Source organism: Chaetodon trifascialis, chromosome 2 (assembly GCF_039877785.1).
Source record: "Chaetodon trifascialis isolate fChaTrf1 chromosome 2, fChaTrf1.hap1, whole genome shotgun sequence".
Taxonomy (NCBI): domain Eukaryota; kingdom Metazoa; phylum Chordata; class Actinopteri; order Chaetodontiformes; family Chaetodontidae; genus Chaetodon; species Chaetodon trifascialis.
The window spans coordinates 24,479,612-24,505,298 of NC_092057.1; the positions used below are offsets into that span (position 1 = coordinate 24,479,612).

Consider the following 25,687-nt stretch of genomic DNA (forward strand, 5'->3'; position numbering starts at 1 on the left):
GCCGTTGTTTTCATCATGGTTTATGTATTTATTTTTTTTAAACTTATTACATTGAAGCTTGGAGGTTACTTGTAAAATCAAATGTAATCAGCAGTAACCTGTTTTTTTTTTTCTTTTTTCTTTTTTTCAGTAGTGATAACATTTTTCCAACAAAGCAGAAGTACACTGAGTGCAACTGCTTCTGTGGTTACTTTGCACATTCTTAAATCCTGATACTTGAGTTTACAGAACTTGTTTCATCAATAAAGTAGACAAAGATAGATCAGGGTGATATTCAGTCATGGTGTAGCTGAGGAGATGCACATGAACACAGATGGAAAAAAAAAACAAGGTACTTTAAAGTCAAGTCACCAAATCAACAAATATTCTCTTTGGTGTGTGGTACTGGAAATGTTTACAATAGTCTAAAGTATCCTTTGACATTGAAGGTTATTAGACATTTAAAAAATGGTTCAAGTGTGTTTTTGTATCACATGCAAATCAAGCACATACATCATAATGCCTCAACAGGAACATGAACCTGCGGTGCTCTGACTCTGTATTGGGTCATGAGCTGGTTCTGCCAGTCTCTAAGCTGTCAGTTAGTACAGCGTGTCTCGTTGAATAGACGTGTTCCCAGGAGAACCGTCACAGTTCATAAGTGATAGACCAAAAATATTGCAGCACATTTCCACAGTCTGTGGTTTCATGTGTGTCGTACCAGTTATTGTATCACTGATTCTTCTGTTCAGAGTAGATGACATTTAGCACTGAAACAAATGTTTGCACTGTCATTGTAATATTCAGCTGAAAGTGACAATGGGCATTTCAAGCAAATATAGTGTTCGATATTCACAGAGGACAATTCATTTACACACACACACACACAAACACACACACACATACACACAGAGTGAGCGTGCTTCGCTCTCAGATGTGCATAGTTGTTGTAGACTTGTGATTCTTAGCATTTTAATGACTATTTCAAAATCACGATCCATCCCTGCCTGAAAGGATCCCGGAGCTTGAACTAACGTACATACCATCACTAGATACTACTGGGTAATTTGGTGTTTTCTGTATTTTGGGTGAACTAACCCTTTAATGTCTAAACGTCCAAGTAATGTGCAAACCAGTGAGAGCTTACAGAGTAAATTTACGTAATTCTATAGGCAACAGTCATCAAATAGAAACCTCACACATCCACAGAAAAAACTCTTGGTCAGTCGCTCTGTAGTACATTGGCAGTGTGAACTCTTCTTCCTCTCTCGTTCGCTCAGACATGGCGTCTCCTCTGCACACAGATCAGGACCCAGTCTTGACTCTGTCTCTTCGCAGCACTGTCCCTTCCTGTGTGCCAGTTGTTCATTTCCCCATCACTCGTCCTTAAAGCTGAAGTCACAAACCAGAGAAAGATGGTCGGACGGATAGCTAAAGGATGGAAGCCTGTTTGGACCAATCTGTCCCTCACTGGGCATGTCCAAAACTGCATCTACTCTCAGTCTGTCCTGACTGTACCAGATGTAGTCCAGAGTGGTACAGCATTCCCCTGTTGGCCGAATCTTCCATGTTGTGTACTCTGGCTCAGTCAAACCGTCCTGACTGAGCTTCTTATAGGCCGAGTCCAAACCAAGAGGTGACGCCGTGAAACGGCGGTAAACCTCCTCGGTTGGGATTGCATTGAAATCGCCACATATGAGCAGAGGAATGTCAGAGGCAGGAGCGCCTGTGGGCCCACTGGTGTGTTTCTGGACCAGAGTCTGGAGGTGTCGCAGGAGGTCAGAGCCCTGGGCACTGCGGAGCCACTCCCAGCCAGAACGAGCCTTGAGGTGTGTCACGGCGACACACAAGCATCTGCCTGTGCTCCGACAGCGCAGCATCATCACCACAGCAACCTGTGGCAGGAGAGCAGCGTTTTAGCGGTGTTCATGAGCCAGATTTTATGTGTCCATGTGCACCTTTTAACAGATTCTACCCACCTGATTGGTTGGAATCCTCATGGCAGAAAGCCGTATGTTCATGCTGTCCAGAAACTCGTAGCGCGACTGATCGAAGAACAGCGCGCAGCCGTCGGGACCATTGTTGCCCTCCACACCCAGGCACGGCGACCAGGGCTTCGGGCAAAAGTTACTGCTGTAACCCAGGCCTGCCAGAACCGGCTGGAAGGTGTCGTAGTAGTGGTCAACTTCCTGCAGACACAGGATATGAGGTCGGTAGGTGAGGATCTCTTCTAGGATGAGGTACTTCCTGCGGGACCAGCTGAGGGCCTCCAGGGGACACTGGACAAAACTGTCAAGTCCTTCGCCCAGAGCTGAAGGACAGGGGACAGAAGGAGATCACACTTAGGTAAAGAGTTAACCTTGAGTAGCTAAACAACGCTCCATCATCCAAGTGTTCCATCTGGATATCTCCTCGCTGCAACTTGTTCATGCTTAAAAAAAGGAAACCACAACAGTTACCTTGTGGGCTGTAAAACCAAAACAATGAGCTGAAAGAGCCTAAAATGCTCCGTGGAGGAAGGAAACTGCAGAGAGGTGATAAATATTTGTGGGTCCATCACTATCAGAAACCCCTTTCCCCACATTTGATCCGATGGTTAATAGAAAAACACTGATTACTGCTGCTTTAATGAATAGAAGCAAATGGAGGGAAGGTCAAGACCGAGTATCTCCAACTGACCTGTGTTAAATCACCAGGAATAAGGATTAGCACACAATTTGAAAGCCATTTGTATCATCATATCATCACATGCTTCCACACTTTTTTCTAGAACTGTTTTTTAAATTAAAATGTGTCATTAGACACATCAAAGCCCAAACAGTGTGACGTGATCTGAGACTAGGCTAAAAGCAGTCTACCTTGGGCCAGTATGTTCCATTGCATCACCCTGATGGGGCTGCCGGGGGCGCTGTCTCCATCATTGAGGTGAGTAAACTTCCTGTTGAAGCGATGCGGTCTGTCCCTGAGGGCCTCCTCACACTGTCGAAGCAGCTCCGCTGGATCGGACCCCTTCTGCTCCAGCAAGACAAACATGACATGTATTTCAGTTCAGGGTTCAGATAGACGTACAAACATGATTCCTGCGTCTCATTCTGTGAAACCTGCACTGTGAACAGAAGAGAAGGAGGCACCTGACAGAAAGCCGGATCCAGGGCTGTGTCTGCAGGAGGGTGGGGATCCAGATGGGATGGAGGGAGGGCGAGAGGAGAGCTGCTGCTGAGGGTCTGAGTCAGGGTGCTGTACAGCCTGGTGGCCCCTCCACCCATTGGACAAACTGGAAGAAACAGACAAAGGTGGTGACGAATGTACATTTTAAACTCGTCTGTAGGTTCACGGTAAGGGACACCTCTGACGAGCAGGTGGTGCTGCTTCACGTGCTGTCAGATAGTTTTCTGTTTACTGTGTTCGTTGACCTTCAGCTTCTCACAGGCTCCACTCTCAGCTGCTGAGTCCTCTGGAGCAGCCTCACTGAGACAAATCTCAGTGCAGCTGCACGGGTGGAGCTCAGCTCGCTGTCCGTCCCCCTTCAACATCTGTCCACTCACATGTGAACTGAATCATTACAGCAACCTAAAAATAACACTGATGTCTCCCAGCGACTGTCACAGACTATTAACAGTTTTAACAGATGAGTTGAAATAAGTTATTGGCCACATCCCACTCTTTGATCATGTTTGATGTGTAGTAGTTTAGACTGCAATAGCAGGTCATAAGGTCAGTGTGTTCTGTAAACAGAACACACTGACCTTATGACCTTTTCTTGGCCAGTGTGTGAGCAAACAGCTGCTTCTTAACACATCAAGCAGACATGGAGCAACATTAGCATTTATTTGGAGTCGTGTTTCTGTCAAGCTAACTCATGAAAGTCCAAGATTCCCTCCTCTTTTAACTCCCTTTTTGGTCTTCATCGTCTCCTGAGGGAAATATCTGGCTCTTTAACGCTCACCTGAGAGAGCTGCTGAGAGTTTGTCGCTATGAACAATGCCTTTCATACGACTCAGCCATTTAACCCAGAGTTAATAGAAAAACATTGGTAATAGCTCTTTTAACTGCCATGAATAAACTCTCACACTGCTGGATAGTCCAGCAGTGTTCAATAGAGCAGCACTAAAGGGAGGAAACTTTCCCTTTTTAATAGTATATTTTACTTTGTAGAGGTCACACCCTGTTGATAATAAGCACTGTCATGTGCGCACACACACACACAACATGGGGTTTTCATCACTTGTGGGAACATTACATAGACTTTCATTTCAACATTCATTTCCTGGAGCCTACCTAATCTAACCTCATCTAACCTGTAACCCTATCCTCAATCTGCACCCTAAAATTTTGTGATTTACATTAAGGGGACCTGCATTTTGTCCCCATAAGGCAGGTGAGTCCCCACAATGTGACTGTGTAAACAGATTTTTGTCCCCACAACATGAGTAATACATGGGTGCGCGCACACATACACACACACACACACACACTTCTTTCTACCTCCATGGGTCTCTAACAAGATGGCTGTTTGTGAGAACTTTGAACTGCAGTGGGTCAAACCGATATGGGTCAAACTGACTGGTAGTTTTGAAGAGAGAGAACAGGCTCATTCATTTATATTCACAAATCTGAGACTGACCTCTGCTCTGTCAATTGAGACTAATGCTCCTTCTTCTACACCAGAACTGTATGACTATAAAAGGAGAGATGAGAGGCAGTTTGACCGCTGATGTTCAATCTGTCCAGTTCTATGTGCAAGTGAGCGATAACAGGACTCCAGTGAGACAGCCAGAGACCACTCCTGTCTGCATGTAACACAAACCCTGGTGCATTGACTCTGTCAGACATGCCTGTTAATTATTATGAGGGTCCATGTTGATCGATATACATGCCAGCAGCAGTCACACTCAATACGATTAAATCAACGCTGTCTGCTCCACAGCATCACCGTCGCTGTAAAACCTTCCACCTCTGATCTTGTACCACGCAAAAAGACATGGTCATGTGTATAAAGCAGGTACTATACATCCAAATATGACCTCATATATTAAAATAAACAACAGCTGCCTCTTACCCATAGTGTCCATCACTGTCCACAGCAATGTTAACTCTGCGCTTCAGTAAATTGTCCTTAACGCCTCTCTTGAACGCTGCTATCCCAGGTATTGTACGGTTTGCGTCAGCTGATTTAAGCTTCCTGGCTACACTCCAAGTTTTTTCACGACAAGGGGAGAGTGTGACAGATGTGTTGCTCTCTGTGTGATTGTGGAAATCTGACTGCTCACTGCTGCCTATAAAGCCTCGGGGGGAGAGAGAGAGAGAGAGAGAGACAGAGAGAGAGAGAGAGAGAGAGAGGGAGAGAGAGAGAGACAGAGAGAGAGGGAGAGAGAGAGAGAGAGAGAGAGAGAGAGAGAGAGAGAGAGAGAGAGAGAGAGAGATTAGGAAGCATAGACGTCATCAGGCCATATGGAGTATTACAGGCCATGTGCCGGTGGAGAGAGAGGGACACACTGCACAACGGACACCTGCGCTCACACACACGAGCTGAGTGTGTAGCACATATATTACTGACAGATATGTTGTTTGGGCTGTCGCCTGAACACTGAGCAAAACATGTCAGGATCAGGACGGAGAGCAAGTCGATGTCAGCGGTGCATACATGCGTGTGTGCATGTATGAGTGTGTGCATGTTTTGCAAGAACAAGTTCCTCACTTCGCATGTTGTGACAGCACCCTGGTCAGGTTGATCACAGATTATCGTCAGTGACGTTACATCACCGCTCAGTGTTATTTTCCATGTAGGACATTGCACTTTTCCAACTTTAGCAAGATTTAGTAATATTTCGGGCTCGCATCGACTTCGTTCATTGAGACAGAATAACTACAGCAAGAAGCAGCAGTTCCCAACCTGTGGCCTGAGGCCTCGCTAAGGGCTCACGTCACGAATGTGAGGGGTCATCTCATTTAAGACATAACTCTAGTTTTTTTCCTCACTAATCTTCTTTTTGTGAAATACTGGAGAGTCAAATGATTTAAATGAATGACATACAAACTGTGAAAAGGGAGTGGAAGTAGAAACTGCGGTGACTTTTCAGCCACGTTAGCAGTGTCAGTCAGGCAGTCCACCATTTTGGTCCAGACTGAAACATCTCAACACTTTTGGACGGATTCCATAGCTGCCGCAATGTAGCAGGTGTGACTCCAGCCAGCGACCTCTGTTGCCATGTCCTACCCTCTCTGACTTTCCTGTCTGCCTCTGTTATCCAAAAAAGGCAAAAGGAATCTTAAAAACTAGAACTACAACCTCATGGTTGAACGTCTCCACCAAACAGTCAAGCTGCAGTTGACATGCATGTCTGTCCAGACTCCTGTGATATTTGAAGTGAAGACTTTGAAGGAAAACAAATTCAAACTTGAAGGATATTTGGGGCAAAAAATAGTTGGACCTGTATTCTCCCCTGTCACTCAATACTGAGGAGACATGGACTGAATGGAAGATTTAAGTCTTCTTCTTTTGGGCCCCAAACTATTTCAAGTGTAAATAATAATACTGATATCTGAATTACACAGTTTTTATCCATGTTAAAATAGCCATTATTGAAGGAAAGAAGAACATCATCAATATGATTCCAGATTTTTGAACAAAGCTTTGTCTTATTTGAATAATTTGACCTGAAGAGGTGAAATGATCCTAAAATTCACACAAAGAAAGCAACGTTTGACTCCTTGAAAGGTCCTGACGCCCCAGCTTGACAACCACTGTTGGCATGAAAAGCCATAAAGGTTGTGAAGCACCAGTATGGAGGGTTGTGTATACAGACATCCTTCCTTGATTGTACAGGTTATCGCCTGTGAACACTGCTGTTCTTAATGGCAGTAATCAGTGTTGCACAGGTAAAGTATAGCAGATCGTTCCTGGAACAAAACCACACAAGTATGTGGAATGAAAATGTGAAAATGGCAGCAAACAGTGTCTGAGCCCAAATCAGTATTCTGCAGAGAGCTCAGTGAAACATCCACCTGTTCCTCTACGAATATAAACGAGACAAATTCCTATGATCAAAATAAGTCTGATGTTGCATGAGCAGAGACAAAGCCCTACTCTTCTTCTCTATTCGGATCCCTTAATCCAACAGAATGGAGTCAAGGAGCAAACGCCTTCATCTTCCACTGTGTTGCTTTGACGTCAGCGTGTCAGCGAGCAGGTGAGCAGACATACTAACTAAAAGCTCTGTTGACTAGTGAGTGATGACTCACGTCTGTAGACGCAAGACTCCGGCTGTGCAGAGTCGCTACGCATTTACTACAAGTCACGACACATTGTGGTCGGCACCAGCGTGATACTGAAACACATGATTTCTACAGCAAGGAGGCTGTTTTTAAACCAGCAGGGGTAAAAAACCATCAAGCAACAAAACGTCCACACAGGAGGAATGAGCCTTCATTGATAATGTGCAACGTGTGTGTGTGTGTGTGTGTGTGTGTGTGTGTGTGTGTGTGTGTGTGTGTGTGTGTGTGTGTGTCAGGGCAGTGTGACTCATATCCTGTAGCCAACCTCTTGTGGGTCCAGGCAGAATAATTTATTGTAGTGGTTTGATTAAGGTGAGCGCAAGGGAGAGATGCTGTGTATACGTGTGTGTGTGTGTGTGTGTGTGTGTGTGTGTGTGTGCGTGCGTGCGTGTATGTGTGTGTGTGTGTGTGTGTGTATGAGAGAGAGAGAAAGTATGTCACTGCAGCCTTTAGTGGCATATTGACATTTCCACATTGAAGGGCAGCAGCCTAATTATATTACAATTTGTGAGGTTGTGTGTGTGTGTGTGTGTGTGTGTGTGTGTGTGTGTGTGTGTGTGTGTGTGTGTGTGTGTGTCTGTGATGTCACAGCGGCTCAACTTCACTGTGATGGTTCTATTTGTGATCTTATTGTGTATAAAGAAAACACATTTGAATCTACGGAGACGTCTTTAAACCCGGGTGCCTCTGCATCAGACAGGTCTTACATGTTTGTTCTCTTAATGTGTAACACTGCCTTCAGGCCTCCTGTTGTGTAGGAAATGTCAGATTATGCAGTTCTAAATGTATCTCTGGATTCAGATCTATGGTGATGCTTGTGGCTGTATGAGGCTGTGTGTAGACACAGTGGTGCTTTGGCCTCAGTCCTGATGTCATAATGCTACCATGCTAACGTTCAGCTGGCACGTATGATGTTTATGATCAGTATCTTAGTTTAGAAGGTTGGCATGCTAGCATTTGCTAATTAGCACTGAACACAAAGTACAGCGAGGCTGATGAGTACGCGATAGTTATTCTGATATTTGGTGAGTACTTGGCAAAATGGTGAAATGGATCACTAATATTTTTGCAATTCATCCTGGGGGGGGGGGGGGGGGGGGGGGGGTCACGGTCTGGATGACCAACAGTTGTTTACATATTTCAGTCTGGACTAAAGAAGTGGACTGGCTGACAGACTATATTGCTGCTAGCGTTGCTAATGAAAAATAAACATTTTGTTACCTGAGCACACAGAGATCCATAAAAGACCGTTTTTAACTGCAAAGATCCAAAGCTCTCCCAAAATTCTGCCATCTCATTTGAATATTTTCTTAAATCCTAAACTTAAGAGTTCCAGTGAGTAGGATTTAGGCGGTTCAGCTAGTAGAAATGTCACATAATATTCATAGTTATGTTTTCATTCGTGTATAATCACCTGAAAATAAGAATTACCTCAGAATGAGCCCTTTTGTATCTCCAGTGAGAGGAGTCATCTTCCACAGAGTCCACCATGAGGTACCACCATGTTTCTACAGTAGCCCTGAATAGACAAACTAAACACTGCGCTCGAGAATTCCTTAGTGTTTCATATTTTTCTTCTCAGCCACCGTAGTGGAGGGTGAGAAGAGGTGTTCAGCTGGCTGCAGTCTGCAACCTCACTGAGAGATGCCACTACATCCTACACGCTGGGCCTTTAATGTGTGTACAGATGTATGTGTGAGTGTATGTGTGTGTGTGGTATCATGTATGATATCTAGTTTGCCATATTGAATTGCTACTTTACTCTCTGACCTTTAGACAGGCTCAGCTGAGTGACTACAACATAAAGGAGCTTCTCAATCCACATAAGCATGTAGCATTAGCAAATATGGTGGCAGTTTGTTTTAGCTGGGAACAAACATAAGCATGAAGCTCTTGTGCCCCTTCTCATAGTACAGTATGAGACTATATAAGTAACGATGACAGAATCACATCAGCAGCCTGTTTATACTGTCACATAATGCAAAGGACATGTCACCTTCAGTCTTACATCTGAAATCAACTTCATATCTGACAACCCTGACCCTGAAGATGGGAAAGCTGTGAAAAACAAAGAGAATGTGATGACTTGCTGATCCATTTTGACATGTGATGTACTGAAAACAGCACAAAGAAAATACATTTTAATGTTTGACCTCATCAGCTTCATCGATTTTTGCAAATATATTCTAAATTTGATTCAGCAACACCTTTCAGACAAGTTGGGACAGGAGCAACTAAAGTCTGGGAAAGATGTGGAATGTTCCAGAAACACCTGTTTGGATCATTCCACAGGTAAACAGGTTCATTGGTAACAGGTGATCGTATCATGATTGGGTATGAAAGGGGCATCCTGGGAAGGCTCAGTCATTCACAAGCGAGGATGGAGAGAGGTTCACCACTTTGTGAACATATGATTGTGTAAAGGATGTTACTACATGGGCTCAGGAAGACTTTGGAAAACTGCTGTCAGTGAACACAGTTTGTCTGCAAATGACTGCATTCTGATTTTATTAATGTTAGCATCCCAACTTTTTTGGAACTGGGGTTGTATTTAAAGAGGAGACGACTAATGTGGTGAGATCAGAAACATGTCCTGTGTATAATTCTGAATTATTTTCTCAGATTTTGCTTCATTCACAGGCTGAGTAGTACTTCTCATTACTAGCAAACTGATTCTTCCATTTAAAAAACAGTGGAGGGCCCCGTCCTGTGCCCTAAAGACAATGTTAATTCATAAGAACCACTTGTTAGCAGTGTTGCTGTAATGAGTACGGTCAGCATTCAGAGACCTTATCAGAAGCTTTTATATCTTCAAAATGTTCTTTTCAGAACTTAAAAGTGAGCTGTTTTCATCTCAGCTGAGACTGAAAATAAAAAGCACTGAAAGAGTCTTCCAACTTTACAGCAGCATGTGTCCTTCAGCTGAAGATAACTGAAGATATCCACATGACTCACAGGTGAAAAACAGGTCAAATAGGTTTTATGACACAGCCTGAGTAAAGGTGACACACAGCACTTGCTTTGTCTTTTTTTGCGGTGAAGGGAATTAAATTCCTCAAGCATCCAAAGGAAAAAGTCAATTCCCATACAGACTTATCATCTCTGCCCTGATAAATAATCAAGAGTCAATGCAGAGGTGGTGAGTGCGTGTGGAAATGGACTTTTTTCACACTCTGGAGCTGCTGGATCACGCGGCACAAAGGAGTTCAGAGTAAAGTTTTCTTCATGTTCACGTCTTGACTTACCTTCTTTACAGGAATAACCTGCTGGTGCTCCTTCAGCTGCTGCCTTGTTGCTCAGCTATCGTCCTCTGCCTCTATGTGGCTCTAGCAGTGTATGACACAGACGCTGGGACTGCACCTCTCTGTGCATGTGTCTGCATGTTTTTGTTCAGAGGGAAGTGGGTGGTTGCTTGACCCTCTAGCTGCAGGGGAAGGTCACAGTGGAGAGAAGCCCGGTCTCTTCTGCCATCTGCTGGTGGGAGCTGCACAGTCCTCACACTGTAAGTCTGAAAAGACAGAAAAGCAATGCCGTGTTTTCTTCAAACTTATCAGTTAATAATTTTCTTTCCAATTTTCCATTTCATCTTGACATGGTTTGGTTTGCTTCACTAAAAACTAAAGCATTTATCAATATTTTAAGAGGGAAAAAGCTAGCATGTGAGTTGCAAGCTAGAATTAGTGGAAATTTGTGGAATTCCTGTACACTCTGATACAAAGAAGAAAAGGAACAAACAAGCTAGTAATGAAACAAATACACATGCAGCATAAAGAAAGAACAGTCTGTATTTCTACTGAATAACAGCATCACAACGGCAGCAGAAGAAAGTAAAAAAACAGCAGTGGTGTTAAAACCGTGTGATTTAAATAATGATTAATAAAAGGAGAATGTCTCGAGGACAGACTTAAGCTGTTTGTTTAGTTTGTCATGCTTTCTTCATGGTTTTTATGTTAATGTGTGTGTCACACAGGAACTTGGTACTTCTCTATTTTACCTGCTTTGACTCTGCACAGAAAGTGAACCTTTAACTTTGGGAAGCGGTTAGCAATACTTTCAGGTGGGCACATGGGGGAGAGAACCACAACACAGAGTGCATGCAAGGCCCCATTCAAAAAGAGATCTGAATTCACTGTTTCTCTACAAGCTGCCTTATTATTACTATCAAAGATCACACATACTGATAACTGCTATTTAACCTACTGAGTGCATAGTATAGTATAGACTGGTAAACAATTCATTCGTACTGCAGAGATTTTGCCGTGTTTCCAATAACATTAATAGTGGATCTGATCTATTCAGTTGTCCAAGTCACCATGGACAATATCTGGACCCTGAAAGTGAAGCAGCTGCATGAAATTCAACCGTCATTTATTATTTCTACCTGTGCTTTTCCTGGTGTGACATGTTAAAATGTCTTCTGTGAAAAAGACCTGTTGATGAGCCGACATTAAAAATACAGATAACAGACTTGACTTACAGCTGTGTGCTTTATTTTAAGTTTTTATTACAAATCAATATTAACTCTGAGGATTCCAGACATACGTTTTGTCTGAATTCTCATCATCAGACATTTAACTCTTTGTGACACAGAATCAGAGACATTATTCAACTCAACTCTTCTGTTCTACAGGTGTTTTATCTCCCAGTCGTTTGCTGAAGTCCAACAGTTGTTGGTGTAGGAGTGTCCTCACATGGCCTAATTGTTGTCTCCTGGTCTTCAGACAGTTAACAATGGCACTCATTGACACAAACAGAGCACCATCCCTGCTCTGACAGTCCTCAGTTACCAAGAACTCCTCCCTCCATGCCTCCTGTAAAGTCTCAAACGTGGCCTTTATGTCCCGCTTGAGCTGGTGAATCTCCTGCCTGTATGTGTCTTTGTCCTCCCTGGCTCTGCTCACAGCTTCTGTCATCTGTGTGATACAGAGAAGCAGCCTGCTGTTCTCCATGCTGACCTGCTCCAGTTTCACTCTATTGTCATAGATGCTCACCTCTGCAGCTCTTAGATCTGACGCCTGTTTGCCCAGAACGTCCATGTAACTTTCTCGCAGCTCCTCCAGCTCAGCCTTCATTTCCTCTTTGGGCTGAAGCAGAGAGCTGGTTTTCTCCTTCATCCTCTGAATCGACAGCTCCAGATCGTTCCTCTTCCTCCTCAGCTCACAGGTGAGCATTTCCAGCCTCCTTTGCCTGGATTTCTCTTCATCGCACTTTGCTTCCACCTCCTTCAGCACCTGCTCTTTCTCCTCCACCTCCCTCTGCTTCTCCTCGTTGCTCCTCATAATGCTCTCAGTCTGTGCAGTGTACTGCTCTATTTCCTGATGGTGTTTGCTTTCTCTCTGTCTGTACTCCACCTCACACTGGGTTACATGGCTCATCAGCAAGTCAGCATCTGCACTCCTGGGCTGACGCTGCTGGAGTGCGGCCTCCTCTTGTTGAAGCTCCTGGTACCTCCTCCTGACGCTGCGGATATCAGAGGTCATCTTGGCCACGTGCTCCTCCTGCTTCCTCTTCGCCTCGTCCAACAGCCTCGTTGCCTGCCTCTTCTCCTCCTCAAGATGGCTGATGTTTCTCTTCTCTGTATCCACATTACTACACATCTCTTCCTGATTCCTCTCAAACACGCGCCTGTTGATTGTGTCAGCCTCCAGGAGGTCTGCGATCTGCTTGTCCATCTCTTTGATCTCCTTTCTGTGTTTGACTATGGAGGCAATGCGATCCTCCAGCTGCAGCTTGGATCGCTCCAGCTGCTGTGAGACATGGAGATGCTCTGCTCTCACTTCATTCTCTTCCTCGTGCTGGTGCTTGAATCTCTCATAGATTTGAGCCAGGGAGTTTTGCCGGAGCAATCTTAACGCTCGACCCTCCTCTATTTTATCTTCCATCATGGCAATTTCTTCTTTAAGACCCTGGACAGCAACTCTGAAGGCCTCCCTTAACTCACACAGCTCTTTCTTCAGTGTCTGTCTCTGTTGCCTCAATTCCTGATGTTTCTGGATCCCCCCCCCCAGCTGTGCCTCACACTGACACCGAGACACCGTCAGTCTTTGTAAACTGCTCTCCAGCCTGGCCACGTGAATCATGAGCTCGCCCAGATGATTATGAGTCTCTCGTTTCTTGACATTAACTCTGTCCAGCTCTCTTCTGCTCCTCCTGACTGCTTGTTTCTGCTGCTTAATTTCCCCCTCCACCTGGTCCACTTCCCTGGACAGGTTGTCTTGCTTCACAGTGACAGCCTCTCTCTCCAGCACCATGTTCTGCTGCAGTGTTATCTTATCCTGCTCGACAGCAGCACTGCAGGACTTCAGCTCCTCTATATGCTCCTTTGTCTGATCTAGCTGCATCTGTAAGCCATATTTAAAGGTGATTTGATCATTCAGATCAGCAACGATCTCTTCGTGCTGAGCCTTCACCTGCTCTCGCTCTGGGTACAGCACTTCATTTTGGCTCAAGAGGGCTCCCTGCCTCTTCATGGTGGCTTCTTGGAGCTGAGAGACTGCATTGAGGTCTTTGTGCAGCTGCTCAATCTCCTCAGCATTGGATGCCCGGGCTGCTGCTACGTCAGCCATAATTTCCTGGCTCGTTGTTTCTCTTATATTGTCAATTTGATGTCTTAGTTTGCTGTTTTCTATAGTCTCCACTTCTAAATGTTCGTGAGCAGCACGCCGGTCCGCCTCCAGCTCAGTGATAGCAGCAGTTATCTCTGCCAGATGGAGGCTGGCTTCAGGTGCGAAAGGTATCCCGTCCTCTTGCAGCTGCTTGTCCAGTTCCTTTAAATGCTCGAGAGCGACCATGACGGCCGGGAAGTCGGGGACCAGACAAGAAGCCATTTTTATCCGTGTGTGCTTTGTTTTAGGTGTCTGTTGTGTCTTGAGTGCTCGACGGTGTATCTGTCGTTTTAAGTTCAGTTAGTTCTACCACCGATAATTTGTGAGTGGGGTCGCCGTGGCAACAGTAGTCCCACCACAGAAATGACAGCATGCTACGGCAAGCCAGAGAGGCCATAACATTTTTAGCTGTGGCTAAACATAAGCTAATCGCCATTATGTGAAACCACACAATTGTCGTCACTAAGTTTGTTATTAACAGCAACAATTAAGCCAAAGCTAAGTTTAGATAAACAGAGAGGTCGGGTGACCTTCGCATTTGAAACACAGAAGTGTGTTTGCTACATGTCAACCTGTCGTAGCTACTGTCCAGAAAAATTTAACTTAGCGATAGAAATGCTGGAAGCTCATCAGCAGCGGGTTTAATGCTCACCTGAGAAACTCCAGAGAAGACATTCAGAAACAACCTCCGCTTCACAAGATGTGTGTAATTGTTGAGCGGAAAACACAAGTCAGTTCACACAGTGTAACAGCTAACGCCAAAATGTGGGCGGCGGTGCGAGGATACGCGAGCCCTGGTGTTGCCAGATTTGAAAGTTTCACGTAATTTACAGCAATTTGGTGAAAAGGGCTAGCGCGGGTATGAATGTGGGTTTAATAAAAAGTTTCAGTTAGGAGAAAGATGGCCCATATTTTCATATTTTGGACATTCAACTTTTCAGACATTTGGTTGCAATCTGAGTATTTGCATTGTTTGCATTTGTCATCATCCTATGTACTTTTATGGAAAGAGTCCGAACACTCTCAGCAGCTTTCATTCATATATGTATGTATGTATGTATGTATGTATGTATGTATGTGTGTGTGTGTGTGTGTGTGTGTGTGTGTGTGTGTGTGTGTGTGTGTGTGTGTGTGTGTGTGTGTGTGAGAGAGAGAGAGAGAGAGAGAGAGAGAGAGAGAGAGAGAGAGAGAGAGTGAGAGAGTGAGAGAGAGAGTCATGCAAGAAATTGACCAAAAAATGCTGGAGTCGACTAATGGTGGAAATTGTGTAACCTAAGCTATTCTCTTAAATCTATGGTGTTCGATTTTAAAGTAATAGCGACAAGCAACACAACTAACACTTGTTATATCAACATTAACGGTTTCACATAGGACAGCTGAATGTAAATAATGCACCCTGTCTTGTTACGAGACGATCCACGTCTTCAGTGGTGTTTCTCCACTGACCTTTGGAAGTGGTTAACCTAGCAAATAAGCTCAACGTCAACATTCAGCACCGCAGCGCTGAACGTTTGCTGCTCGGTTAATCCACAGGACAATAATAGCTATGCATCCTCATATCCTCAAAATGATAGTCATCCCGGAGCACTTAGGTATCGCGGCCGTGGACCAACCGCTAACAAGAAAGTTGTATGCCTCCATACTTTTTGTCTGCTTTCATTTAGTTTCATCCCTCCTCTTCACATAAGGGTCACATCCAACATATATGTTTATATGTGTTTATATGTTTGTATCTTTCTCTCATAATTTCGTGTAAACCAGCCCAGTAAGAACTTTCCATCATCTCATCCATTGCATTTTTCACTCCCTACCCTCCATCTGAATTTAACGTCACTAGACTGCAAACAACAGACATTTTCTTGTCTGTACTCCGGAGCAAAAGGTGGCGATAATACACCAATAAGATGGATGGCAACCTCCGTAACACAAGAAGAAGAAGCAGACGCGGCAAAAGAAGACGAAGAAGAAGAAGAAGAAGAAGAAGAACGGTGTAATTTTCAACATACATCGTGCAGAAAAGCAGATAGGTGCCACAGAAACAGAAACATGGATCTTGTCAGTAAACCAAGAAGCAAGTCTCTCGTATGGATGTATTTCGGCTTGAAAGCAGATGAAAGGGGACAACCTTTGAACTCTGGGGAGGCAGTGTGTCGTTTATGCCGAAAAATAGTGCTTGCAAAAGGTGGGAATACCACGAATTTGAGAAGTCATCTGAAACGTCGGCATCGTGCAGATTTTTTCGAGTCCGCCGCGTCCTCCACGACATCTGGCATTTCGTTTGAGGCTCAAGGTGATTTATTGCCAAATTCAGCGCTTTCACTGCAGAGATTGTGAATCTGAAGTATGCATCACATCTGAGTCCAATTGCACTTCCATCCTACTAAAACTAACAAAATGCAATTGCAGCAGGGCTCTGTTGTGGGTTTCATGAAATTGCAGTGCAGTTCGGAGCAGTTAAAGGTGAAAAAGTAGTCCCTGACCCTCATGCTGTTTTTGTATATGCACACTTTTATAACACTTGAGACCACAGACCACTTGATATGGTAAGTATTTATTGCTGCAATATAGACATTGTGGGTGTATTTAGTGTGTCACGTCTCTGAACGAAACCTTAAATTCCGACCACGTATTGTGATTGTATGTAACACATTCAAATGATATAATCAAAATAATGCGTTACACTCGGGTGTCGTTTAAGTAACACCTACCTGCAAGTTTTGTTTAAGTCAAACGGTGTCTTTTTCTTTAACCTGGTGGTATCTAATGTTAAGTTGTTTCGTGCATAAGGTCATTTACATGTCACACTCATAAATTGTACACCATACAACACGGAGTGTTCATTTTCACCCTGTAACTGTGGCATTTCAAACAAAACTTTTAACTACCTAAAGATGCCTGTACGCATGCGCAGAGAGAATACGACCTCGAGGCATGAAGTCTGTTTTACGGCACGCTAATGTCCCTGTTGTTACCATGGTAACAGTCACTCCCACGTTCAATTGTAAGAAGCTGACGAAAGCATTTGGGAATATTTTGTTATTTGAGATATCATTTGCTATTGGTTGTGTTGATATTGTCACGCTGATATGACATGTCGTAAATGACAGTTATGCGGTTGGTGCAGCGATTGGCCAGTTAGAGCCGCCATCTTTAGCGTTTTAAAGTCCCTCTTCTAAATCGACTGACCCCGACACCTCAACACAAACTGATAATGACTGTGGTACGATCACCGTATTGCACCGTAACCTGACTACTGGAGAGGTATCACTCCGCTTTGTTTACATGGCCAAATCCTTCCACCTGTGCTCGCTTCATTTTCCATTCATCACAAAGCAGAGCTGATGGAGCTAACGGCTAACATTATGAATGCACGTCTGAGGGAGTCTCGTGAACATTTGGATTTGTTTGAACCTGATGTGAAAACTAAACAGGAGATCATTCTGAAAGAAGAGCTTGAGCCCCAAGAAGAGGAAGAGTGTGAGGTAACTGCTAGTGACATTTCTAGACATGCACTGGTGTCAGACTTGGAGCTAGATGAACTTGAGGACAGCAGGACTGAAATAAGTAAGGTGACAAAGAAGCAGACGGCATGGGCAGTGAATTGCTTCATTGGCTGGTTGAAGTCCCAGGGGCTCCACGTGGACCTGACCACAGTGGACAAAACTGAGCTGAACGGGCTGCTGAGACACTTCTATGGATCTGTCCGCAACAGCAAAGGAGAGCTGTATGGGATTGCTAGTTACATTGCACTTAGAGCTGGACTTAACCGTTACTTCAAAGAGCCTCCTGTCAGCCGCTCGCTGTGCTTAATGAGGGATGCTGAGTTCACCTCAGCCAACAAGGTATTCCTGGGATTGCTCAAACGAATCAGGAAGTCTGGCCAAGACATAACATCACACCATCAGGCACTGTCCCCCGATGACATCCGCATCCTCAGACACTCGCACGTGATGGACACCAGCACTCCAAGGGGACTTCTGAACAAAGTCTGGTTTGACATACAGGTGCATTTTGGCCGCAGAGGGAAGCAGGCCAACAGGAATCTAAAGCCAGATTCATTTGTGATCCAAAAAGATGAGAGGGGACTGAGATGCTGCACTTTATCCTTCGGTGACGAGGCAAAGATTCCTAACGAGAAGGACCGATGCTCTATGTTTGAGAAGCCAGGCAGCGAATTCTGTCCCATCACTTCTCTTTTAAAGTACCTCAGCAAGCTCCCATCCAACGCAACTGCCCTTTACTTGCAGCCTAAGAAGGAGCTCACAGATGAATTGTGGTACAGCCACGTCCCCTTAGGAGTTAATTATCTGGGCTCAATGCTAGCTCGCATGTGTAAAGAAGCTGGCACGTCAGTCATCTACACCAATCACTGCATCAGAAGCACGCCCTATCACCAGCTGTGTGACGCAGGACTGGAGGGGAGAGAAATGACTCCTGTCAGTGTGTGCAGGTAGGATGTGTTTATTCACCTGTCGCTACCTTCTTGTACATATATCCCACTGCAGCTTCTGAAATGGCCTAAATGCTTCGATATCGTCTTCACAACAGGTCTGAAAGCTCCCTCCAAAGTCACAAGGCGCCGTCCGTCGGGCGCTGTAAGCAGCGGACTGAGATATTGGCAGAGAGCAAGTCAGCTGGCCCAGCAGGTCTGCCACCAGACAAGCGGGCAACCCTAACTTCACTCAAGCACACACATTCTGCACCCCTGCTGCAATGGAGGCATTATCGTAGTAATTACAGTCTGGACAACATGTTTCTATAAATGTCTGCAGAATGTCAGAATGAACATGATGCTGGATAGAGGACACGAAAGAAACGTACATTTTCCTGGGTTGGGGAACAAAATAAAATTAATCAAAACAAACTCAAAGCTTCTGTCTTTGCTTTAAATAACTACTTTGTAACATGTAACATGTCTGTATAATATGTGTCAATAACAATATTCTTCCATCATTCCACATTTGTATTTCATTATTTCCATATTTGACTCATTCTCTGTTTTTTGCCTGTCCAGGTCTGGATATAAACCATGAAGAGTTCTTCGAGGATATTCCGTTCCTCCAGACCGTTTCAAGCCAGAACTACGTCCCGGATGCTGTGCTGCCTCCTGGGGAGCCGTGGCTCCACGGCGGCCCCTCCAGGGCCGTGCTGTCCCTGCCATCCTGCCTGTGCCTGTGTGGGGACATTGGGTCCGGGATGTCTGGTACTGGATCTTCTGGCGAAGAGCAGGTGGAAGAGATGAAAGTTTACGCCAAGTGTCACCTTCAGCAGGGAGTCATGTTTGGGCCGTTTGTAGGAGAAATGTCCAAAGGACAAATGCCAGCCAACCTCAAATACTCCTGGGCTGTAAGTAGACCGGTTTGAATAGAGGCAGGTTAAAATCAAGTTATGGCCAGAAGTAGAGCTATGTTGCACTACAATTACACATAAAATCCACTCATAAGCCATGATGTAATTTGTGACTTTGAGGCATTTAGAGTTGGTTGTAAGAATAGTGAACGTATGCATTGCTCCCATCTCCAGATCAGAGATGACACTGCGTTTGTCTACATCGATGGCACTGATGAAAACAAATCAAACTGGATGAGGTGGGCCGTTCTTACTGATTCAAGTGAAATTTCCCTTTCAAAGAAGCTTCCTTTCTCCCTTCTGCTTAATCTTCTTCACAGTGCAGTCTGGCATTCAGGCACCTTTTTGTTGTCTTTGGTTTTTGTTCCAGCATTTGTTGCTCCGTGTTTCAGGTATGTAACATACACCAGCAGTGAGGAGGAACACAACCTGGTTATCTTCCAGTTTTACCGTCACATCTACTACAAGGTTTCCAAGCCCATCACAGAGGGAGCAGAGCTCAGGCTCTGGATCGGCAAAGATTACGCCACCTTGCTGGGCCTGGGGACGGGTGAGTTCACTCACTAAAGAAAAGCATGGAATGATAAGATGCAGGTCCTTATTAGGTTTACCTCCAGTTTCCACATTATTCCACTTATGCTTTTTTATTTTCTTCTTCTTTTAACGGTTTGGGATGCAGGTGACAATGTGAAATGTGAAGCTGGGGACAAAGAGTCGGTTCTGCGCCTCCTGCAGGACGTCCAGTTGGTCACCCTCCCAGAGCCCAGCAACTCCTCCCTTTGGTCAGACCACAGTCAGTCACAGAGCCCCATGCCTGTGATCAGTGATGTGATGACAGTGTCAAACCTGGACGCAGCCAGTGATTCAGGCATGATTTCAGGCTCTGCCGCCCCCTCTTCCTCCTTGATTTCTTTCCCGTCCCCCAGCTTGCAGTCCTTTGAAAAGTATGATTTTATCCCTGGAACAGAGAAACTGCTGAGTAACCCAAACGCCACACAGAGCAGCGCGTGGTACTTTTTTGGTTTCGAGCCGGACCCCACAGGTCGGCCTCTGGACAGGAGCTCTGCGGTGTGTAAGCTGTGTGGGGAACATGTGGGCTGTGGAGGAGGACTAGCAGACCTCCAGAACCATCTGACCAATAAGCACCACATCAGACCACGTGACATTAACAAGGACCGCTGTCCTCTGACACTGGGTAACTATCACTGTCTACTGCCTGTTTGGATTGCACAATAAATAACAGTTTGTCAGAGTTACAATGCTAAAGATTGAGCCTCGCTGCTACAGATTGCACTTCATTTCTGTCAGTTTTGATAACATTCTCACTGAAGTAGTTGCTGCTATTTTTGAACACAGTAACATTTCCAGTCCAGACCTGCTAACAAGCCTGTTGTGTTAAGTCCCAGAAGAAGGACTCATTCATTGGTAGTTGAACTGTGGGTTTTGTATGGAGCACTGAGGTCTTTTTTACTTCAGTATCTAGTAATCATTATGGATTTTGCATGACTTTTAGGAGTCTGTTCACACTGCTATGGACTCATAGAAATAACATCAAGTTTGAAAGTGTCACACAGTGTGTGCTTTGATAAATTCTGGCCCTTGGGCAAATTAAGTTGTGGACCTCTCCAACTATCTTTTATGAATGGGCTACAGTACTTTATGAAGTAAAACACTTTCTATTTTGACATGAATTTCCTATTGATCAGTGGATTGTTAGTGACATTGAATATACAGCGTAGCTTTAAGTCATCCACAGTGATCCTGTACCCAGATGAAGGTGTTTTTTTTTTTCCCTGTCGTTGACGTGTCATGGCGACGTTAACTGCTGCAGGTTTCACACATTAACGTTACACCAGAGAATTTGCTATCTGCTCCTAAATGACAGGCACAGAATGTGTCTTCTTCCTCCTCCCATGTTAGCACTGAGCAGCTACAGCTTGGACAGGCTTTGTAAAACATGAAACTGATGAAGTGGATTGATTTTATTTTTTTTTTTTCTTTTCTACTATAGCTCAACAACGCTTACAGCCAGTGATGGTTAACAGTACGCTCCCCCTGTTATTGTCTGCTCATGTGATTGATGCCATCGCCAACTTCCTCATCCTGGATCTCCAGCCCCCAGCTCTGGTAGAAGGGGAAGGTTTCAAACAGCTGATCCACACCCTCCTCCCCTCCTACAAGGAGCTGCCTTCACCTTGTCAGCTCGAGATCCTCCTGAAAGAACACCACATCAAAGGAAAAACAAGCCTGGCTCAGTTGCTGAGGAGGAAAATGGGAAGTGGAGAAAACGAGGAGCTGTCCGACTACACGGCTCCCATCGAGTTTGAGCCCAGGAGACGTGGGCGGCCTCCCAGCCGTCGGAGGGAAGTTCCTCACTTTGTCACTTTAAGTGTGGATGTTTGGTTCCACAGCTGGCAGGGCAACAGTGAGAGGTACCTCACCCTCTGGGCACACTACATAGACTGTAATTTTCGTTTTCAGAACCTGGCCCTGGCAACCCAAAGACTGACAGAGAGCGGGGCGAGAGACTACAGCCTCAGAGCAGTAGAGGATCAAGTGAAAGTGATGGCCCAGGAGTGGGGAATCTCACAGCCTAACATGGTCTTGCTGGGAGGGGAGGGAAGGAACAAGATGAGGCTGGGTCCGCTGAAGAGGAAGAAAGGTGGAGAGGCTGCCGGAAGTGTTCCTCACCCGAACTCAACGACATTTCTTGAGAGGGACGACTCCGTGTCACCCGACGAACCGCATGGCTCAGAGCATGGCCATCCTAGTGAAGGACTACCATCTGTGCCATGTTTCTTCAGCGCTGTGCAAGGCTGCATCGAGGAAGTGATGGCGCATGCCGTCATCTCCAAGACCCTCAGCCAGTTCCAGGGTGTTGTCTCAATCCTGTTCTTGCCAGCCACTCAAAACAAAGGTTACTATCAGCACCACGGCCAGAGTCTGTTGCAAACCCTGACGAAACAAGAACAGGCAGAGCTGAAGTCATGGACTCACGGCCAGCCATCATGGAATAAGCTGTACTCTCTACTGAGCATGCTCCTCAAACACAAAAGCCTTTTCTGTGATATGATAAGAGAAGTCAAAGGTGAGGGCTTGTCTAAAGAAGACACTTCTTCAGAATCCAGTTCATCCAGCAGCTGTCACGCCAACTCCACCTCCAACACATCCTCAATAGGCGCTCTCTCTTTGCGATCAGAATGGAAGGTTCTGGAGGAGCTGTGTTTGGTCCTCAGACCTCTGGACGTGGCGTGCCGAACTCTCGCCAAGGAAGCATTCCCTCGTCTGTCCCTCATCAAACCCATTCTCACTGGCCTGCTCTCTCGTCACCTCATGTCGCGACCAGGAGATTCGTCGTCCATCCTGAAGGAAGTGAAAAGGATGATGAGGCGGAACTTGGCAAGCTGTTACGACAACCCCGTTGTCAACAGGGTTCTGTGTGTGGCGTGCTCTCTCGACCCCCAGTTTCACGGGCTGGGGTTCATGGAGGAGAAGGTAAGGCTGTAAAGTTTAAATGCAGGAAATCGACTGTTTGCTGAACCCGACCCCCTGAGTTAGCTGCACCTGTCGCCTGCCTTTGTGTTCTTGGCTCCATGAGTTGGTTGGGGGGTTGAAATGTTTTGATACTAGTGCTGATATGACATCTGAGTTTCAGTACCGATGCCAAAATTACTTTATAATACTAAGATTAAGATTAAGATTTACTTAATTAATCACAGCGCACACATGCTACAGGGAGGAGGAGACTGTACACACGCCATGCTTTATGTGAAATTTATGTGAAATTATTTTTTCCGCATTTGACGTCGTCGTTCCTCCGCGGCAGACCAGGAGCGGTGGGCTGCCAGCTGCCAGCCGATGCCAGTGCCCGCGCCCAGGGACCCATCCTTCTTCTTCACCGTTGGTCAGGCGGTGATCTTCTTGCATGTTTTTAGTGGGGGTTATTTAAGGAGGAAACCCCGGGTGAACACGGGGAGAACATGAAAGGCCCCCTTTTTCCTTGAGCAGCAGGCACTGAAGACATAGTGGAGGACACGCCACCAGCGCCCACAGCGGGATTCGAACCGGGGACCTTCTAGCTGTGAGGCGACATTGTTACCACTTGTGCCACCGTGCTACCTGTAGCAGAATAGAATAGTAGAATACTAGAATAGAAACTTCCATCCATCCATTTTGTATGCCGCTTATCCCTTTCGGGGTCACTGGAGCCTATCCCAGCTGTCAACGGGCGAGAGGCGGGGTACACCCTGGACCGGTTGCCAGCTGATCGCAGGGCACCAGTTAACCTAATAAGCATGTTTTTGGTCTGTGGGAGGAAGCCGGAGTGCCCGGAGAGAAACCCACGCATGCACGGGAAGAACATGCAAACTTCAGACAGAAACGCCCGACCCGGGAATCGAACCAGTGACTTTCTCGCTGTGAGGCACGCGCACTACCTGCTGCGCCACTGTGCAGCCCAGAACAGAAACTTGTTTTTCCTCAAATCCTTCATTGAACAAAGGTCAAGTTGGCTCAGTTTTAATTATACAGCTCAAAATCTCAAAGTTTGCTTTTAAAAATACTGTCAAATTCAAATAGAAATCTGGAGAAAAAGAATAGGTAACGCAAGCTAGACTGTGACTCTGAACCAGCCTTTGATGCCAGCTTACAGTTCTCTACAGTTTGAAATACTCAGTGCTATGGACACATTTCAGCCTGTGTTAAAACACTGAGATTGAAACGTTTGATGTCCTGCCATGTGAATAGCACTTAGCACAGCCACACACATGCAGGTCTGATACTGAACATTTCAGTCAAGCCAGTGTTTTCTTGGGGTTTCCATGTCCATTTCTGGTGCAAATGTGCCTCAATGTCATTGGCCAGGAAGACAGAATTCCATCAACTTTTTAGGTTGCTGTCTTGGTCTTTTGTCCAGAAAATCATCTATGTAACTTGAGTAAACATTAAATAAAGTGTGAAGCAAAGAGTAGTCTGGAACACAAACTCAGTCTTTTTGTTGTGATTATTTCGTAGGAACAGACGGCCACTTTTGATTGGCTGAAGAAAGAGGCTGTCAGGATTGTGAAGGAGGACAGGAGGAGGAGTCAAGGTAAGACGCAAAGCCAGAGCAAGAGAAGCCCCTCACCAGGTTCACCGGAGTCCGAGAGTGACTACCTGCGGAGGAGCAAGCGCCTCAAAGAATCCCGTCCAATCAACTTCAGAGAGGTCGAGTACGACGACGACGAGAGCGATGCAGGAGAGGCTGATGAGAGCGAGTCGGCAGATCCTGGCTCTCAGGGCGGGCTCTCTGGTATGGAGTTCCTTCTGGGAGATCTGTTCTGCTCTGCTCCCAGGAGCAAGCAGAGCTCAGTGGAGGAGTCTATAGACATGGAGATGTCGGTCTTCAGAGCTGACAAGGGGACTTCTCTGGGAGTGGAGCCCCTGCAGTGGTGGAGGACGAAGGCTGTGCAGTTTCCACTGTTGGCCACAGTGGCACGGGCCTACCTGGCTGCCCCGGCAGTGGCAGGTAACGCTGCACAGGACTTTGTGCAGGAAGACACAGGAGGCACATACAGGAAGAGAGCCAACATCCCACCGGAAAGTTTGGACTCAATCTTGTTCCTGCACCACAACCACATGCCCACCACTGAGAGCGGGCCGGCAGCGGTCAGGAGTGACGACAAGAACAGTGGGACTGAGAAGATCCCATGAACACTCAAATAACATTCATTCTTTTTTCACAATCACTGAATCGAACCCTCTCAGCTACATGTGTAACACTTAACCCTCATCCAAATTTAAATGTGCTTCAAACCATTAACCAAAGTCCTGACACAACATTAGCCTGCTGGAAAGTACAAAGTACATGCTTGGTACATGTTTTTGGTTGAGACTGAGGATGAAGATGGAGAGAAAGAAAATCAGCTTTGTACTGTGTGTACTGTAGTTTGGACTGTTATACTCCTGATCCTCATTTGACTGTATTAAGTACCTTGTAGTGCCTAGTGCCTTACCTCTTTTGGATACAGTCGCACAGCAGATCTATGGAAGTTCTCCATGGTAGCATTGTGTGAAAGTACCACTGTGTACCTTTGCTTTTGCATCATTGTGTTATGGTTCCAAAGACTATTAGCTTACTTAATGCTGCTTTTTTTGTTAGTAAATTACTAATACAGCTTCTGGTTGAAGTATTCATGAACGTGTTTAGTGAAACCTAAAGTGTCTTAGATACGTACACTGTTAACACAAAGGATGGAGTTTATTAGCACAATGTGTTGTCTTGAACTGTGATGTTCGTGTTCATGTACATGCAGGATAACTGTTTTGTTTTTGATGTCTTACTGTAATAATACCTGTCACAGTTTTTTAAAATAAAATATGTTACCATTTGAGCTGGTCATATACTGTTTAGTAAGCATATATATACAGTATACAGCATATTACAGCTCAGAAATGTACGGAAACTGAAATGTAGCCCAGTCAATAAAAGATCTCAAAGT

General features: G+C 45.3%; 3 protein-coding genes across 6 annotated transcripts; 1 reads left to right on the forward strand and 2 right to left on the reverse strand.

The window, feature by feature from the left end:
* Positions 1-11: 11 nt before the first annotated feature.
* On the reverse strand, positions 12-14,661 carry LOC139340082 (nocturnin-like). 2 transcript variants are annotated; one of them, XM_070975703.1, is made up of 6 exons: positions 14,512-14,661; positions 10,500-10,762; positions 3,111-3,253; positions 2,838-2,991; positions 1,959-2,290; positions 12-1,874 (listed from the first exon to the last, which is right to left on the reverse strand). In XM_070975703.1, exons 3-6 carry the CDS (start codon positions 3,243-3,245, stop codon positions 1,356-1,358), a joined length of 1,140 nt encoding a protein of 379 aa, XP_070831804.1. In that variant the 5' UTR covers positions 3,246-3,253; positions 10,500-10,762; positions 14,512-14,661; the 3' UTR covers positions 12-1,355. The 2 variants fall into 2 exon arrangements, with proteins under 2 accessions (XP_070831804.1, XP_070831794.1); XM_070975693.1 differs by lacking the exons at positions 10,500-10,762; positions 14,512-14,661 and adding an exon at positions 5,039-5,259.
* Positions 11,865-14,081, reverse strand: ccdc175 (coiled-coil domain containing 175). Its single transcript, XM_070988472.1, has one exon. It carries the CDS (start codon positions 14,079-14,081, stop codon positions 11,865-11,867), a length of 2,217 nt encoding a protein of 738 aa, XP_070844573.1.
* Positions 14,662-15,809: 1,148 nt separating the features above from the next.
* Positions 15,810-25,686, forward strand: LOC139340868 (E3 SUMO-protein ligase ZBED1-like). 3 transcript variants are annotated; one of them, XM_070976956.1, is made up of 8 exons: positions 16,806-18,309; positions 18,408-18,505; positions 18,874-19,205; positions 19,383-19,447; positions 19,601-19,758; positions 19,888-20,403; positions 21,220-22,703; positions 24,222-25,686. In XM_070976956.1, the coding sequence occupies exons 1-8, from the start codon at positions 17,201-17,203 to the stop codon at positions 24,897-24,899; spliced, it is 4,440 nt and encodes a 1,479-aa protein (XP_070833057.1). In that variant the 5' UTR covers positions 16,806-17,200; the 3' UTR covers positions 24,900-25,686. The 3 variants fall into 3 exon arrangements, with proteins under 3 accessions (XP_070833076.1, XP_070833066.1, XP_070833057.1); XM_070976975.1 differs by lacking the exons at positions 16,806-18,309; positions 18,408-18,505 and adding an exon at positions 15,810-16,149; XM_070976965.1 differs by lacking the exons at positions 16,806-18,309; positions 18,408-18,505 and adding an exon at positions 15,846-16,149 and having other exon boundaries at positions 19,383-19,758.
* Position 25,687: the final 1 nt, after the last annotated feature.

What these genes read in the sequence shown, in the direction of transcription:
- LOC139340082 (XM_070975693.1), bottom strand. An exon ending in TGGATCCGGCTTTCTGTCAG is followed by an intron (nt 2,992 to 3,110) that starts GTGCCTCCTTCT and finishes TTGCTGGAGCAG; the next exon opens with AAGGGGTCCGATCCAGCGGA. An exon ending in TGAGGATTCCAACCAATCAG is followed by an intron (nt 1,875 to 1,958) that starts GTGGGTAGAATC and finishes CTCCTGCCACAG; the next exon opens with GTTGCTGTGGTGATGATGCT.
- ccdc175 (XM_070988472.1), bottom strand. Translation starts at nt 14,081, where the DNA reads ATGGCTTCTTGTCTGGTCCCCGACTTCCCGGCCGTCATGGTCGCTCTC.
- LOC139340868 (XM_070976956.1), top strand. Translation starts at nt 17,201, where the DNA reads ATGGAGCTAACGGCTAACATTATGAATGCACGTCTGAGGGAGTCTCGT. An exon ending in ACTCCTGTCAGTGTGTGCAG is followed by an intron (nt 18,310 to 18,407) that starts GTAGGATGTGTT and finishes TCTTCACAACAG; the next exon opens with GTCTGAAAGCTCCCTCCAAA. An exon ending in CTTGCTGGGCCTGGGGACGG is followed by an intron (nt 19,759 to 19,887) that starts GTGAGTTCACTC and finishes TTTGGGATGCAG; the next exon opens with GTGACAATGTGAAATGTGAA.